Raw genomic sequence first — 18,255 nt, 5'->3', positions numbered from 1 at the left:
ATCTGGCACAGGCATGTATGACCTTAGCTGTTTTCAAACTGACTGAAAAATGCGAAATCGATAATTTGTCAGTTACGCAATATTGTTTCTTTGCCGACAATATGCCTTGTTCACATCTGCTAGGGTGAATGACAGTGATTTGCTGCTTTCTCTTTTCTAACTTGTAAATCCTGTAAGCGGCTGCTGTGCATATGAATAATCCCTTTTTTTCTTTTTTACCCTGCTAATAATGTGTTGTTACGCTACCATGATGTAGGTAAATTCTTCCATAAAGAGGGCTTCATTGGTGGGGAAGTGGTATTTAGCCACTCTTTTTCTATCCCCACTGAATGTGAAAGGTCTCCAGTTGTTACCCTGCTACCACATTCCTCACTTTTCCTGTTACTTTGCCAAGTCGGCATTTATTTATGCTTTTCTTGAGTTACTGCTAAAAACTTCTGTTCTTACTTTTATACTTTCTTCTGTATTTCTGCCTTCCCCCATCCGTAGTTTATACCACAATAATTTCATGTTTTTTCTGCCTTTCATGTTTTTTCTGCCTTTCATGTTCTTGTTTGTTTTGTAACTAAATTTTTATCTTCAGTGTACATTTTCTGATTCAAACCATATTTAATTGTATCTTTTGCATTACTTAGGTTGTAATATTTTGTAGTTGTTATTTTAAGCAGGTTACCCATCATTTTGCAGGGTGGTGCATTGCTGAGCAATGTAAGCCAGCCAGGATTTCATATGATGATACCATTCATAACATCGTTTCGAGCAGTACAGGTAGGCATGAAGCATCAAACAATAATTTATGAACTGTTTAATTTTTTAATTGTCCACACTTGAAATAATTATCTTCAAAACACATACAAAAATAATTTAACAGAATATAAGTTAATCAAACATACTTTAAGTTTGTTTGCATTTGTGTATTTAATGGATTTTATCAGCTGCTAATGGCATAAATTGTGCATTAATGTGTATATGTTTAGTTTTGTATTCAAAGCTGAAATGAGAGGCTTTAAAAACAAATATTAATACATTTCATTTAAAATAATAGGAATAGTCCATGATGTCCCCTTGTAAGAGTGCATACACATCCATCATGTAGAATCATGTGAGGAGAGATTCAAAAGTAACAATTATTTTCTGTGGCCAGAGGGGTCTCTTACTAGGGGGCTTTTAAATGTTATTGATAATCAACTGTAATTGACAGGAAAGCGTTAGTTGCACCCCTAAAAGGTAAAATGGGCTTGGCACATCTGTTTCCCATGCATACCACAAAAAAAAAAGTGTTGTGTGATTTGGTTATGTTCCCTCAGCGTTGCTGCTGTTGTAGGCATTCATGGCTTTTGGACAGTACTGGCTGCAGCTTTTTGCACCTCGTGCTTGGAAATTGCAAATAGCACTGCCAGCTGTCGTGGATCACCCTTCTTCATGCAGAGTATTGGTGTAAGTGCTGTTCCACATGTTAAACAATTTGGAATTGAGGAAGTCACAGAGCAGTATGCTTCTATCCAACTTGACAAAAAATATTTGTCATGTGGATTTTTTATGAAACTTTTTTTTTTCTGCAAGTAAGCACAGTGTCTCTACAGATAATCAATTATAAGAGACTCGAAACATTGTAACACTACCTTAACTTGTGGGCAAACCTTGTCCCTTTTTTTTCCAACTATGTTATTTTCCACTCATTTACAATAATATGCAATAGAAATAGATAGGTTAAAGTTAGATATAGTGGGAATTAGTGAAGTTCAGTGGCAGGAGGAACAAGACTTTTGATCAGGTGATTACAGGGTTATAAATACAAAATCAAAGAGGGGTACTGCAGGAGTAGATTTAATAATGAATAAAAAAAATAGGAGTGCAGGTAAGCTACTATAAAACAGCATAGTGAACGCATTATTGTGGCCAAGATAGACACAAAGCCCAAACCTACTACAGCAGTAAAAGTTTACATGCCAACTAGCTCTGCAGATGATGATGAAATTGATGAAATGTATGATGAAGTAAAAGAAATTATTCAGGTAGTGAAGGGAGACGAAAATTTAATAGTCACAGGTGACTGGGATTTGACAGTAGGAAAAGGAAGAGAAGGAAACATAGTAAGTGAATATGGATTAGGGCTAAGAAATGAAAGAGGAAGCTGCCTGGTAGAATTTTGCACAGAGCATAATTTAATCATAGCTAACACTCGGTTCAAGAATCATGAAAGAAGGTTGTATGCATGGAAGAACCCTGGAGATACTAAATGGTTTCAGGTAGATTATATAATGGTAAGACAGAGATTTAGAAACCAGATTTTAAATTGTAAGACATTTCCAGGGGCAGATGTGGACTCTAGCCACAATCTATTGGTTATGAACTGTAGATTAAATCTGAAGAAACTGCAAAAAGGTGGTAATTTAAGGAGATGGGACCTGGATAAACTGACTAAACCAGAGGTTGTTCAAAGTTTCAGGGAGAGCATAAGGGAACAATTGACAGGAATGGGGGAAAGAAATACAGTAGAAGAAAAATGGATAGCTTTGAGGAATGAAATAGTGAAGGCAGCAGAGGATCAAGTAGGTAAAAAGAGGAGGGCTAGTAGAAATCCTTGGGTAACTGAAGAGATATTGAATTTAATTGATGAAAGGAGAAAATACAAAAATGCAGTAGAGGCTTACCTCATGAGGGGTAAGATAGATACTGCCTACAGGAAAATTAAAGAGACCTTTAGAGATACGAGAACCACTTGCATGAATATCAAGAGCTCAGATGGAAGCCCAGTTCTAAGCAAAGAAGGGAAAGCAGAAAGGTGGAAGGAGTATATAGAGGGTCTATACAAGGGTGACGTACTTGAGGACAATATTATGGAAATGGAAGAGGATGTAGATGAAGATGAAATGGGAGATACGATACTGCGTGAAGAGTTCGACAGAGCACTGAAAGACCTGAGTCGAAACAAAGCCCCAGGAGTAGACAACATTCCATTAGAACTACTGACAGCCTTGGGAGAGTCAGTCCTGACAAAACTCTACCATCTGGTGAGCAAGATGTATGAAACAGGCGAAATACCCTCAGACTTCAAGAAGAATATAATAATTCCAATCCCAAAGAAAGCAGGTGTTGACAGATGTGAAAATTACCGAACTATCAGTTTAATAAGTCACAGCTGCAAAGTACTAACGCGAATTCTTTACAGACGAATGGAAAGTAGAAGCCGACATCGGGGAAGATCAGTTTGGATTCCGTAGAAATGTTGGAACACGTGAAGCACAATACTGACCCTACGACTTATCTTAGAAGAAAGATTAAGGAAAGGCAAACCTATATTTCTAGCATTTGTAGACTTAGAGAAAGCTTTTGACAATGTTGACTGGAATACTCTTTCAAATTCTGAAGGTGGCAGGAGTAAAATACAGGGAGCGAAAGGCTATTTACAATTTGTACAGAAATCAGATGGCAGTTATAAGAGTCGAGGGACACGAAAGGGAAGCAGTGGTTGGGAAGGGAGTGAGACAGTGTTGTAGCCTCTCCCCGATGCTATTCAGTTTGTATATTGAGCAAGCAGTAAAGGAAACAAAAGAAAAATTCGGAGTAGGTATTAAAATCCATGGAGAAGAAATAAAAACTTTGAGGTTTGCCGATGACATTGTAATTCTGTCAGAGACAGCAGAGGACTTGGAAGAGCAGTTGAACTGATTGGACAGTGTCTTGAAAGGAGGGTATAAGATGAACGTCAACAAAAGCAAAACGAGGATAATGGAATGTAGACAAATTAAGTTGGGTGATGCTGAGGGAATTAGATTAGGAAATGAGACACTTTAAGTAGTAAAGGAGTTTTGCTATTTGGGGAGCAAAATAACTGATGATGGTCGAAGTAGAGAGGATATAAAATGTAGACTGGCAATGGCAAGGAACGCATTTCTGAAGAAGAGAAATTTGTTAACATAGAGTATAGATTTAAGTGTGAGGAAGTCGTTTCTGCAAGTATTTGTATGGAGTGTAGCCATGTATGGAAGTGAAACATGGATGATAAATAGTTTGGACAAGAAGAAAATAGAAGCTTTCGAAATGTGGTGCTACAGAAGAATGCTGAAGATTAGATGGGTAGATCACATAACTAATGATGAGGTATTGAATAGAATTGGGGAGAAAAGGAGTTTGTGGTACAACTTGACTAGAAGAAGGGATCGGTTGGTAGGACATGTTCTGGGGCATCAAGGGATCACCAATTTAGTACTGGAGGGCAGCGTGGAGGGTAAAAATCGTAGAGGGAGACCAAGAGATGAATACACTAAGCAGATTCAGAAGGATGTAGGCTGCAGTAGGTACTGGGAGATGAAGCAGCTTGCACAGGATAGAGTAGCATGGAGAGCTGCATCAAACCAGTCTCAGGACTGAAGACAACAACAACAACAACAACAACAACAATAACAACATGCAATAGATGGTTGTAGCAGGAGAATCATTCAGTACCGTGTACAAAAAAGTAATTCATGTACATAACATTCAGGGATTAAGAGTCATCTACAAAATGCATGTTTTGAGATGAAGGCAAAAGATATTTGGTACATTAGAAACACTATCACTACTACCACCAAATCCAAATTGCTGATAATTGTGATATCTCATGGTTCTTGGAGAGTGTTTACATTCAATCCACACTTCCCAGCTTTAACATTAAGGCAGTAGTAAAGCCGATATGTCAAAAATATAAAATTTTCTAGATATGTCATTATGACTCTTAAGCCCTCACATTGTTCTTCGTATTATTTTGAAAGATTATTTTTTGCAAGTATGTTGTACTATTAGAGAGAAATAACTTGGTTGAAAACACACAACAAATTTTTATGGCTTCATAAATTACTGTATGGCAGTCAGAGGTGCAGTCTGAGCTGTGAAATTTGCATGATAATTCATATTTAATGCTTAACATAAAAGCCTAAGTAGTCAATATTGTTTACAAAACTGGTGTCTTCTTGCTGCCAAACACCCCCCCCCCCCCCCTCCCCCCCTTTTCCTGCATTTCTCAACATAGAGGTGTAGAAGTTTACTCAGATTAGATTCTTTGTATTCCTAAGGTTGTATTTAAATTAAATAAGCATAGTGGATGTATTGCTTTATTGTCAAACCTAATAAACTGATGAACACGTGCAAATTGATTCCGTGCCATGGCAGCAGTAAAACTGAGAGACAAATGTTTTAAAAACTCCAAGACTAATGGTTTTTGTCTGTTTTTCACATTTCAGAAATTGATTCTTTCCGGCAGCAAAGAACATAGCCATCAGTAGCACACCAAAAAGATGCTCTGTTTGATAGAATTTACATCCGTCTAAATTATCATTCTGTTGAGAGCATTATCTGCATTGTAATGCTAAACAGTACATGATTGGTGAACGTGCATCTGGCATCTACAGTTTGGCCATCAAAGAACTGTTGAAATCTTTGGACATTGTGAGTGCAAGATCACTTGCGTGTGCGATCCTGGGAGGTCCTTTGACAGTGTCATATTGGAAACAGCGAATCACTGGGAAAACTGAACATGTTCATTTTCCTCCTGATTTTGGTGTAAACTCGCCTCCTTCATCAGAATTTTCATTAGCTTTATCACTTTCTTCTGAATTCACTTAAAGGTTATCTTCCAGTTCTGAAACATCTTGTTCTGAAATGAAGTCCTCATCAGGTTCACTCGAGACATCATTCAGGTCCCTGAGATCACATTCGTCCAACGTCTCAAGAACGTAATGGTCTGAGATTCGCTTGTGGGGTATTTTTGAAAATTTATGACATTAACGTTATGAAAAATAACAAAAAGAGAAATCAAAATATGTAACACACCAAGTGGGTCCTGCCAGCAATCCAAGAATGTTTTCATCTTTTTTATATTTTTTAACAAATGGATCAGAGGTCTAATTATGTAATATACAACTTAAACCAATCCCGGACAAATATAATAAATCAAGGATAAATTGGTTCTTACAGTTGCAGCAGTATCACCAAAAATCACTCTTGGGCCCCTGAGAGTATTAAACTTTTTGTCAGAATAGACGGTAACTTAATTTTGAAGTGAACTCTACTGCTCAGTTTTTAATCTTAAGACAAAATCCCATTTTAGTTGTAGTTGGTGATCAGTCACCAGTATTGAAGGAAAAGTGACTTATAGTGTTTTAGTAAGTAGTCTGTACTAGGCTGGTACACATGGTCCACCTGTGGTACATGATACACAAACATTTCCAAAAACATTCTGACACTTCCTTCTGGGATAACACTAGTCACGGGCAGTGTTTCACAGTGTAGCACTAACATTGCCTTATCCAGATTAACATGCTGACCCTGTGCAGATACGAGATGACATTTACTTTCAAAAAACGTGGATGAAAGACTTTGCATTAAATTTTGCTTAGAAAATTGAATACAGTGCAGCACCACATTCAAAATCATGACTGTGGCTATTGGCGAAACTACTGTGAATAAGACTAAGTGTTTGTGAATGGTATAAATATTTCAAAGAGTTTCGAGAAGACATTGAAGTTGACGAATGCCTTGGCCTCCCTAGCACCTCAGTTACTGATGACAATGTGGAAGAAGTAAAGAAAAGTGGTTCTGGACAATTGCTGAATCACCACCAGAGAAGTTGCTGATGACGTTGGAGTATCATTTGGCTCATGCCAAACAATTTTTTTTTTCCCAAATGTTTTAAATATGAAACATGTAGCAGCAAAATATGTTCCAAAATTGTTGAATTTTGACCAAAAATGACGTTGCATCGACATTGCTTGGGAATTGCTGAACCAAATTGTCAATGATCCAGAACTTGCAAAGAAGGTTATAATAGGTGATGAAATGAGGGTATGTGGTTATGACATTGAAACCATAGCCCAATCATCCCAAAGGAAACTGCCTGATGAACCAAAAACGAAAAAAATTGGGAAAGTTCAATCATATGTGAAGGTTCTTCTCACTGTTTTCTTTGATTACAATGGGACAGTGCAACATGAGTTATTGTTGTAGTCACTGAGGAGTACTACCTGGAAGAGATGACGCAACTCGCGTGACAACCCTTGAAGACTTCATATATGAAATTCGTCGAGAAAGTCTGCACTCACATATACCTGGAAGTTGTGTGGTGTTTGCGTGAAGCAGTCTGAAGAAAACAACCAGAATTGTAGCAAGACTACTCATGGAAATTTCATATGACAGTGCTCTGCTCACTGTTACCATAATGAAAAGTAAGCTCCAGAAGTGCTGCTGAGGTGGGAAGAGTGTGCACAAGTTTATTATATCTGAGGAGGGGTTACTCTGAAGAGGACAGAGATTCTGTAAGAAAGAGAGAAATTCCTCTTACTGTTTGATGACACGTGTTAAGTCAGTAATTCTGGTAAAAAAATTAAATGCTAGGATACACTCAGCAGGAGAAGTTAAAGCAGCCTTTGGAATGTCAGCTGGTGCCAACACTATAGTCTGAACTCAAGACATCAGCCTACTTCTCACACTGACAGTGAGAGGACTGCTGTTGCTGTTAATTCAATTCAATTCAGTTACGTTGCCTTTTGCCTCTTCACACTGATAGTGGCAACTAGTGTGGTGACCAGAGTATATGGAACTTAATGAAAGGAAGCTCACTATAGCCAAGCAAGGAATACAGTGGTATCACACTCTAGCTGAATGATTATTGTTATGGTTATTCTACATTTTTAAATTGATTTTCTAAGTGTAGCAGAAAAATGAGGAAGCAGTCCCACTGAAGGAAAAAGAGAATATATTTAAAATAGCATTCCACAAAACAGAGCTATTAGAAATAGTACAGAGACCCATTCCTGAAGCTATTAACACTATAGAGGCTCCAACATGGTGTTGGTGGAATATAGAGCAGTATTCTGAGTAATTGTTCTAACTTGAAAAGTCATGTCCTCAGCATTTTATGTAATGCATCTTTAAACAGGGAATTTTTCCAGACATATAAAAATATATCCACAATGAATATTCACTCTGGAGCATAGTATGTGCTGTTTTGAAGCAGTGTGCATTGGTAGACATATGGTGTCAGGAAAATATATAACTTATGATCATACAGTTTCACTAACAATTTTATTCCATATAGTATGGAAAGTAATTTCCTGTAGAATAATTGCAAATTTAAAAACAATAAATTTATTTAATGTATCATAGTACAGATGTACAGGTTACTCATCAGAGAATTAAATTTTACATTTATTGACCATATATTACAAGCCTTAAGTAAAAAATATCAATTGATATTTTCTTATGTTTTTTAGGTCATTTGACTTTCTTAGACAAAGTTAGAGTTTATGGGATTAGTGACATCACAGACAACTTGTTTGAATAATACTTAACAAATAGGCAGATAGTGTTAGATGCAAACAGTGTTGAAAGCAGTGTCGATAGTGACTGCAGAGAAATTGTATAAGGATTTCCACTGGATTAAAGTCCGCTTACATTCCTTATTCACTTGAGCAATTAAATTAGAAATGGGTAATGTGATGGAATAATGCTTGTGATGAATGGTATGTTATACATCTGAGACATCATCACTTTATGCTTACCAGTTGAGTGACAGTTGTTTGTAGAGTGGCAAGATGCACAATATCAATGCATTTCTTTGTGATCAAAGTAAGGGAGCTTCATGAGGGGGGGGGGGGGGACACCATCCCTGTCATGCAGCTGCTGGGCGTTTCATGTCTTGTTGTGTCACAGTTATACTGTGAGTACATCGATCCATTTAAAACAGGTCACCACCAGAGCCAGATACCACACTCGGTAACGTGTTGCTAAAAGGAGTCGGCGACTTGCTTATTGTGCAGTTACACATGTTTAAGAAGAGAAAATGGCTTGCCATTTCAACATGAAGTCAACTTCCGCATACCTCTTCAGGGGAAACAATGACTTTTTTAAAAAAATTTGTGTTAAATGAAATTCACTTACATAAATTACACAGGGTAATTATAAAGTCCATGGAAAATTTTCAAAAAATCAGTACAGGTAAATAGCGGAGAACAATTATACAATATGTGGAAGACAAGCTCTGTTTTTTGAACAATGGAAAATCCAGGATAGAATGTAAAAATATTTTGAAAATAAAAGTTGCTACTCACCATATAGTGGAGATGTTGAGTAACAGATAGGCACAACAAAATGAGAGTCACAAATGAGCTTTCGGCCAAGCCTTTGTTGAAAATATATATGCGCGCGCGCGCGCCCACACACACACACACACACACACACACACACACACACACACAAAAACTGCAGTCTCTGGCTGCTAAAGCCACACTGTGAGTGGCAGCTGGGGAGTGTGTAGGGACGAGGTGAAGAGAGGGTAGGGCAGCTAGGTGCAGTAGGGAGGTTAGACGGAGGGCAGGGTAGAGATGGGGAGGGGGGGGGGGGAGAAAGGAGAGAAGTAAAGAGACTGGGCACCTTGGTGGAATGAATGCCGTGTAGTGCTGGAATGGGAACATGGAAGAGGGTGTACGGGTGAGACAATGACTAACAAAGGTTGAGGCCAGGAGGGTTATGGTAAAACGTAGGATATATTGCAGGGAGAGTTCCTGTGTGCGCAATTCAGGAAAGCTGGTATTGATGAGAAGGATCCAGATGGCAGAAGCTGTGAAGTAGTCATTGATGTGAAGAATGTCATGGTGGGTGACATGCTTTGCAATTGGGTGATCCAGTTGTTTCTTGGCCACAGTTTGTCATTGGCCATTCATGTGGACAGACAGCTTGTTCGTTGTCATGCCCATATAGAATGCAGCACAGTGTTTGCAGCTTAGCTTGTAGATCACATGACTGGTTTCACAGGTAGCCCTGCCTTTGATGGGGTAGGTGATGTTTGTGACCAAACTGGAGTAGATGGTGGTGGTGGGAGGATGTATGTGAGACGTTTTCCATCTAGGTCATATTACAGGAATATGAGCCAGGAGGTAAGGGGTTGGGAGCAGGGGTTGTGTAGGGATGGACAAGTATATAACATTGTCACAGTGACCCCGTTCTAGAAATTCAGCAGGACCTCCAGTCACTCCCCAAAACCTTAGGATCATCCCAGAACCTCTCCTCGGAGTCCATCTCTCTGCTCACCCCTACCACTTGCCACACTCCTACCTTCTACGTGCTTCCTCAAGTCAATAAACCCAATCACCCACGATCCCCCATTTGGCTGGTTACTGTTCCCCTACTGAGAGAATCTCTGTTCTCAACCTATTACTCAGAACCTACTCTACTATATAAAAGACACCAACCATTTCCTCCACTGACTCTCCGCAGTTATTGTCCATTTACCACATGGTGCCCTGCTTGTCACTATTTATGCCATCTCTCTTTACACTAACATCCCTAATGCCCATGGCCTTACCGCTATTCAACACTCCTTTCCCAATGCATGACAGAATCCAAACTTAAAACTACATTCGTAGTCACCATGACCAGCTACATACTCACCCACTGTTACTTCTCCTTTGAAGGCATTATCTACAAACAAATCCGGGGTATGGTTGTGAGCACCCGCATGGCACTGTCCTGTGCCAAGCTATTCACAGACCATATATAGGGAGCCTTCCTGAACAACCAGAATTCTAACCCTTCACCTGGTTCAAATTCATTTATACATTTTTGCGATATGGATTGAGGGTGAGGACACCTTATCCACTCCCTCCAGAACCTCAACAGCTTCTCCCCCATTTTCTTCACCTGGTCCTACTCAACCCAACAAGCCACCTTCCTCAATGATCTCGACCTCAAAGATGGCTACATTAGTACCTATGTCCATATTAACTCTACTAACCACCAGCAATATCTCCACTTCGACAGCTTCCATCTGTTCCATACCAAGAAGTCCCTTCCATACAGCCTAGCCATCCATGATCTTCGCATCTACAGTGATACCAAGGGTCTCGCTGAAGCCTTTACTGACAGTAATTATCTTCCCAACCTTGTAAAAATTAAATCTCCTGTGCCTTATCTTTTCAGTCTCCCACCACCTCCCAAAGTCTGTCTGGCCACAGAGCATTCCCCTCGTAACTCAGTACCACCCAGAACTGGAGAAACTGAATTACATTCTCCGCCAGGGTTTCAGCTTCTTGTCGCACCCTGAAATGAGAAATATCGTGGCCACTAGCCTTCACACCCCTCTCACAGTGGTATTCTGTAGTCCACTGAACCTACACAATATACTTGTCCATCCCTACACAAACCTTACTCCTAACCCCTTACCTCCTGGCTTATATCCCTGTAATAGACCTAGATGCAAGACCTGTCTCATACATTCTCCCACCACCACCCACTCCATTCTGGTCACAAACATCAGCTATTTCACCAAATGCAGGGCTGCCTGTGAAACTAGTCATGTGATCTAAAAGCTAAACTGGAAACACTGTGCTGCATTCTATGTGGGCATGACAACCAACAAGCTGACTGTCTGCATTTGTGCACATGCTACCGAGAGTGCACGTGGGTGGGTGTGCGTGCACCTATTTTCGACAGAGACCTCATTGTCCAAAAGCTTATTTGTGACAGTCTTTTTTTGTTCCTACCTGTGACTCAGCATCTTTGCTGTACAGTGAGTAGCAACTTTTCTTTTCATAATATTGCCTCAGTTTTTTTACACTGTTCATAAATATTCTGTGTGTTCACCCTTTGTCAGATGGCACGCATTTAATCAGTGGAGCAGTTTTGCCCATACTCAACACAGCATATCAGGAATGATGCTAAGAATTGCTGTTGTTACGCAATTTCATAGTTCTTGGGGTTTTTTTGGCACAGGTGAAACATAAACAGTATCCTTGATGTAAATTGCTAGAAAATATTGGACGATGTCAAGTCCAGTGACTATAGTGCCCACTTGAGCTGCAACACGACCTATCCAGAGATGTGGTAACATGTCATCCAAATAATCTCATATGCAATAGTAGAAATATGGACGCTCACCATGATGTTCAAACATGAAAGCCCTGCTATCAGTTCTAAGTTGTGGTATAAGCCACAACTGCAGTGGTCAAGACAGATGCCACCGTTGACTATTGTCTCAGTGAAGGAGGTCCATAGACTGTATTAGTGGACATGATACAGAATACGTGAATTCTTTGTCTGCCATATGCATATGGTGTGTTGATTGCTCTTTTCCTAAAGATGAAGTGTCTTTGACATTGGAGATTAATTTGCTTGTGAAGTTATCATTTTCATGATGGTTCTGTATATAAATGTAGAAATACAGAGGGTACAGTTTGTTGTCATGCTTTATGGTTTGCAGGAACTTTAATTTGTGACCTTAACTCAAAATCACCTCAAAGGATTTTCAAGTTGTTGGTTGAGGGATGGTCAGTTTTGTGCTAGCTCAGTAGGTAGACATTGTGGGACTTCCCACACTGACGTTCCTAACACAGTCAGCTGCCGGTTCTGATGACCAGTCGGCCCTCATGTTTTGCAACACCTGAACAACTATCCTTGAATTTTATGCACCACTTCACTGTGCTGTTGCAAACTGGTAGTATCATGTGAAACTTGCTGCGGAAATCTCTTGGGACATACACTAATGATTTACAATAGTGCTTTCTCTGCCTGGTTCACCACCATTTCAGCAATTCTGATCAGTAGCACACCTGTCTACAGTTCTCCAAGCTAACTTGCCAGCTCCACATTAAAAGAAAAACTTAGAGTTTGTCTTGTCTGTCATGTAATGCATTTGTTCCATTATGTTTAGCCATTTACTTATACCACATTTTAAAATGTTTCAAGGACATTATAATATCATCATCATCATCATCATCATCAGTTGAAACTATATTAGCAGGTCCTTATATCTTCATTTCCTTCAATCCATTGCTTCCTCCCTAATGTTGGTATATGTGTTGCCATGCATCACATCATCCAGGGTCTGAAATCTCTTCCTCTCTCACCTCCTTACATGTACACTTCTAAGACTTCTTATAAAATTATAAGCAGCTCCTTGTTTCTTAATATATGTCCAGTCCAGTTTTGTTTCCTTCTTATTACACCCAGTAATTGTGTTTGCTCTCCCACTCTTCTCAGTAGCCGGCCGCGGTGGTCTAGCGGTTCTAGGCGCTCAGTCCGGAACCGCAGGACTGCTACGGTCGCAGGTTCGAATCCTGCCTCGGGCATGGATGTGTGTGATGTCCTTAGGTTAGTTAGGTTTAAGTAGTTCTAAGTTTTAGGGGACTGATGACCTCAGATGTTAAGTCCCATAGTGCTCAGAGCCATCTTCTCAGTACCTCTTCATTTTTCACTTTATCCATCCAACTTATTCTTTCTATCCTTTGCCATGTCCATATTCCAGAAGTCTCAAGCCATGCTCTATCTTTCTTCCTCAATGACAACATTTGAGCATCAGGAAGACACTCTATACAAAACATTTTATTAGCCTTTTCCTCAAAATCTTTGTCCATGTTGCTGCAGGAACTTCTCCTTTCCTTATAAAATACCTCTTTCACCATTGCTAGTTTATTTTTAATTTCTGTGCTGCTCTTCCAGCTAGTTTCTTTCTTGCTTCTGAGGTGTTTAAAGCTTTGCACATGTTCTAATACTTACCCATTCAGTCTGTATATAAATTACTAATTGAGTTATAATAAGATTTGGTAACCTACCAGATACTTCAGTTTGAATTTGTTATCATTATCTTCATATTACGCTGTGTAGCTGTATTTGTGACAGCCAAAAACACTATTGTTGTTTACGGTAGACAAGACACTTAAAAAAGGAATTACTTCTTGGATATTTCAGAGTTCTAATTATTTTTGAAGTTCAACACAGTGCACTTTACTTTACAGTTAGAAAATCCTGCAGCCAGTCATTAGCATTTCGTGTGAATTGTGGTATATCCGAAAACTGTACAATAGTTCAGAAATGTGGCAGGAGATGTGTACACACTTCTATGACATTCTTGTTGCAGAAGTTGATTACCATCTATTCTAAGTCACTTGTGCTCATCACTTGATGTATCTACAGTAGGCTGCTACACTGAAATTGTTCCTGTGTATTCCATTACCTTCAAAGTACAGTGTTTATTCAAGCATCAAATTACTGATAACTGTTGACATTTGTAAGTTGATTCTTCTGTGCATAAATGGTCAGGAACAGTTAAAGATTTCTATGCTACTCAAACATTTTAGCAATCGTGTGCCACAAGGAACGCTCCAAATCATGCAGAGGTATTCATTTGTTTCTCATGTGCAGCAGCAGTTACTTATAAGTAGATGAACACACGAAGCAAAATTTATTTCTAGTTGCATAATTCAGTTTTTCGAGCAGTTCTTTTGTATTAGAATGTATTGGTGGACAGTGAAATGAACGTTCAGTTCTTGAAACATTGTGCGTCCTACAAATAAAAATTTACGTTTGATACACAGAGGTTACAGCCATTAGAAAACTCCAATACAGTAATTCCTGTTGTACATGCACACAAATGAAAAACAAAATACCATTGTTAAGTTTGTCTTAGAGCAGTCTTGATTATATTAGGTATTCTCCGGAAAGACATGAGTAATGGTTATTAACAACGTAACTGAAAGATATTACAATAATACCTCATTGGGAAAATTATAGTGACTATTTTGCTTTTAGTTACCAGCAGTATTAGTCATCCATTGCATCCCAGTGCAGAAACCTACTGACTATTTGAATCAAATACAAATGAATAAAGAAAGCGCATTCTTATTTTCTTACATTCTTCGTTATTATTACTGACTAGATGCTACAGATACACTATGTACACAGTGTGTCACTCATATTTGAATCTTTAAAAAATAAATTTAATTTATGCTGTGAGGCAATAACAAATCTTTCCACAGAGAAAAAGTACTAAGGTTAAATTTATGTCTTTATGTAATAACCCAAATGAGGCTATGGAAAGGAACCAACATAATGACATTAGTGTCTGCTTTTTAAAGGCAAATAATTATTTAAATAAAAATTGGTTTTAATACACCATGTTTTTAAATAGGTCTAAAAAGTATAAAATAATTGAGGCATTCTCTGGTATAACGACTTAAGTGAAATCCAAATCGGTCAGTAATTTTTATTTACCGCACTATCACATCATATAGTCTGAAGCTACAGCATTTTATTTATATCTGACTGAAATTTAGTTGCTGAAGTATTTAAAACTTGATATGAGTACATTTCAGTTGTTATTCCAGAGAACACCTCTCTTTCTCCTAATCCAGTATAGTTTCCTAACCCTGTACTGACAGTCCTAAAAATTTGTGACTGAATTTTTAATGGCTATGAAAGTAGTAGAAAGATTCAAAGCAAGAAATGTGGGGCGGGGAGATAATGAGGAGGCTAGCTATTCGTGACATCAATTGTATATTGTATACATCCCACTTTTTATATTTTGAATCTTAAGAGTATTTTCATAACTATAACAATTCAGTCACAAATTTTGAGGACTATCAATATGGTGGTAGGGATCTGTGTGGGTCTAGGAGAAATTATTTTATAATGTTTAGTCCATTGATGTCAAACATTTTGAAGATTTTGTGACAGGTGTGGGGTGAATTTCAGATTCTTTTCCCCCTTCACTTGAGGTAACCAGTATAGTGCTTTCTATTACATATATCTTTTGAAAATACTGTGAAGGTAAAAATTGGAGAGATTCAAGCGCTCACAGAGGCTTATCAAGAATCGTTCTTCTCACAAAACATCCACCAGTGGAACAGGAAAAGGAGGAAATGGCAGTGGCACACAAAGTATCCTCTGCCACACTCCAAACGATTTTAATATATGTTGTCATCCGGTTCTCAGCTATGTTAAAAGTTTCTAGATCATCAGTAAGTTAGTTTAAAAGCAGTTGTAAGTCTGATACGGAACAGACCAGAAATGACGTATTAAAAAATGCTTTAAAATTAAAATAACCAAAAGTAGATAAAAATTTTGCCAGTGTTGACTGGAATACGCTCGTCAGAATCCTGAAGGTAGTGAAGATAAAATACATGAAGTGGCAGGGGAGTTACACACAGAAGTAAATAGTCTTTGCAGAGGAAAGACTAGTGTGGCCAACCAAAGACAACACCCTGAAACGTGAAACTAGTAACTCTTGATTTAGTTTGTTTAATGGAACACTGACTTACAGATGGTAAAATTTTGCAGTGCACATTGCCAGTTTTGTATATTGTTAAGTTCTGCAAGGATGTGTAAAATCTGTGGTAAAGTTCACTTTTCCATCAACTGAATACTCCAAATGTTTCTATTCTTATAGGCTACCATAAGAAAATGAACTTTATTGGAGAATTTTCCTTTAACACAAAATAAAATCTAAAAATGAATTTAAAATATCAGAATTAGTCCACTTAAAGGTCTCTACACCAGGTACAAACAGAATTACTTGCAGTAAAGAAGAATGAGATGAAATAGTAACTATGCTCATGCGTGAGACTAGCAATATGAAGCAGTTTGTGGAAAATAACACTATCTCTGTCGGTTGCCAACCACATACTACTAGTTTGTAGCTGCTGCTCAAACAGCTCGGAATCAGAAAGAGCTGGAAGTAATTAGATGTTTCACATTGTGCATACACATTCATATAATGGAGCCAGGTTGCTGTTCAAACAAACCCACTAGGCATTGTGTTTGTGGGAATTATTTTTAACAACCATTCCTATCATTCTTTGTTCATAAATAATTTTGTATTTTTTGTCTATAAATCATATTTTTATTCCTAATTTCATTAATGATGTCTGTGGATACCTTATACAACTCTTACAATTGCCTCGTCATAGCACTTTTTCTTTCCTATTTACTATAGTGATACATTTTAGTCCCACCAGCTACCTCTGGTTGTGGCTTTAGTAGAAGCTCTGCAGTTTGCCACCTTTTTTGTGTGATGTTGTTTGGTGTATTTTGCTGACTTCTATTTTGCTATGAATGTAGGTAAACATTTCTGCTAAGAAAGAAATCCTTTATACTGGTTATGATTGTTAATTCAGTATGATGTTTTGCAGGTTACTCTTCAAACTGATGAGGTAAAAAATGTACCATGTGGTACCAGTGGTGGTGTCATGATATATTTTGATCGAATAGAAGTTGTTAATATTCTTAGTGCCTCTAGTGGTAAGTACATCCTCTGACTATGGTTATCCTTTATTTTTTATGAATTTGAATGCTGTGTTAGTGGAACGCTAACATTATATTTCCGCTTCTCTTCAAATTTTTCAAATTATTTTCTTGCTTCTCTTCAAATTCAGTAATGACATAAATTTTCCAGTTATTTGTACTGCATAAAAAAATAAACAGATAGGATAATCATGGAACAAATTTATTGACTCTTCAAATGTGCCCACTTGGCAAGTTTGTCTGCGTTCCAGTTCTTGTATGCAATTATACCTGTAAGTTAAATGTCCATCTGGGTATTTGGCCCAGAAACACTGGTGTCCCATATTGTACCTGTTTCACTATGCAGTACTAAATATCTTGATGTTTAAGATCCAGTTCCCTGTTCTAATTATTTGTCCTTTGTTTAAGCAGACTTAATAACATCTATTAAATTTGATTAGCAATGTTTAGTGCTTTTAAGATGTGTCATTACTCCTTCAAAAAATTTTGCATAATGAAACTAAACTGTTTTCTTCCTGTCTTTCTTTTTCAGTATATGATATTGTAAAAAATTACACTGCTGATTATGATAAGACGTTAATCTTCAATAAAGTACATCATGAACTGAATCAGTTCTGCAGTGTTCACAGTTTACAAGAGGTTTGTTTTTATTGATTGTTTGCTTTTCCTTAAGCTTCAGTTTTTGTGACCTAACACAATTCTTAAACACACTTAACACTTAGCTGCAAGAAAGAAGTAACAGACTACGAAAGGATTGCACTCTTATGGATTTTCTATTTGTATATCAATCTCTACATTAAACAAGCAGTAAAGGAAAAAAAAAATAATGAAGGAAGTTAAGTTCAGGGAGAAGATACAAAACTTTGAGGTTGTCCAATGACGATACCGTTATGTCAAAGACAGCAAAGAACTTGGAAGAGCCATTGAATGCAGTGGACAGCGTCTAGGAAGGAGGATACAAGCAAGGATGTAGGTTGCTGTAGGTATTCGCAGACGAAGAGGCTTGCACGGGGTAGAGTAATGTGGAAAATTGCATAAAACCAGTTCTCGGATTGAAGACAATAACAGTAACACAATTTATCATATGTACTGTTGTACTTAGATTATCATGTGAGAAAACATTTTAGACACTAATACTAAATCATATGTCATTCATTTGTATTTACACTCCATGAAGCTGCTTATTGATCATTGTTAAATGACAAT

At 37.9% G+C, this 18,255-nt stretch overlaps 1 protein-coding gene across 2 annotated transcripts in view; it reads left to right on the top strand.

The window, feature by feature from the left end:
• LOC124776349 (erlin-1-like) overlaps positions 1 to 18,255 on the top strand; it is a 40,669-nt gene that overhangs the window by 20,815 nt on the left and 1,599 nt on the right. For both annotated transcript variants that reach the window (XM_047251299.1, XM_047251300.1), the window contains exons 3-5: positions 688 to 768; positions 16,938 to 17,046; positions 17,582 to 17,688. In XM_047251299.1, coding sequence (XP_047107255.1) covers positions 688 to 768; positions 16,938 to 17,046; positions 17,582 to 17,688 — 297 coding nt within the window. The remainder of the gene's footprint in view (positions 1 to 687; positions 769 to 16,937; positions 17,047 to 17,581; positions 17,689 to 18,255) is intronic.

The sequence above is a fragment of the Schistocerca piceifrons genome, chromosome 2 (genome assembly GCF_021461385.2).
Source record: "Schistocerca piceifrons isolate TAMUIC-IGC-003096 chromosome 2, iqSchPice1.1, whole genome shotgun sequence".
Classification (NCBI taxonomy): Eukaryota; Metazoa; Arthropoda; class Insecta; order Orthoptera; family Acrididae; genus Schistocerca; species Schistocerca piceifrons.
Note: the sequence above shows the minus strand (reverse complement) of the source record. Positions and strands in the feature narration are given on the sequence as shown.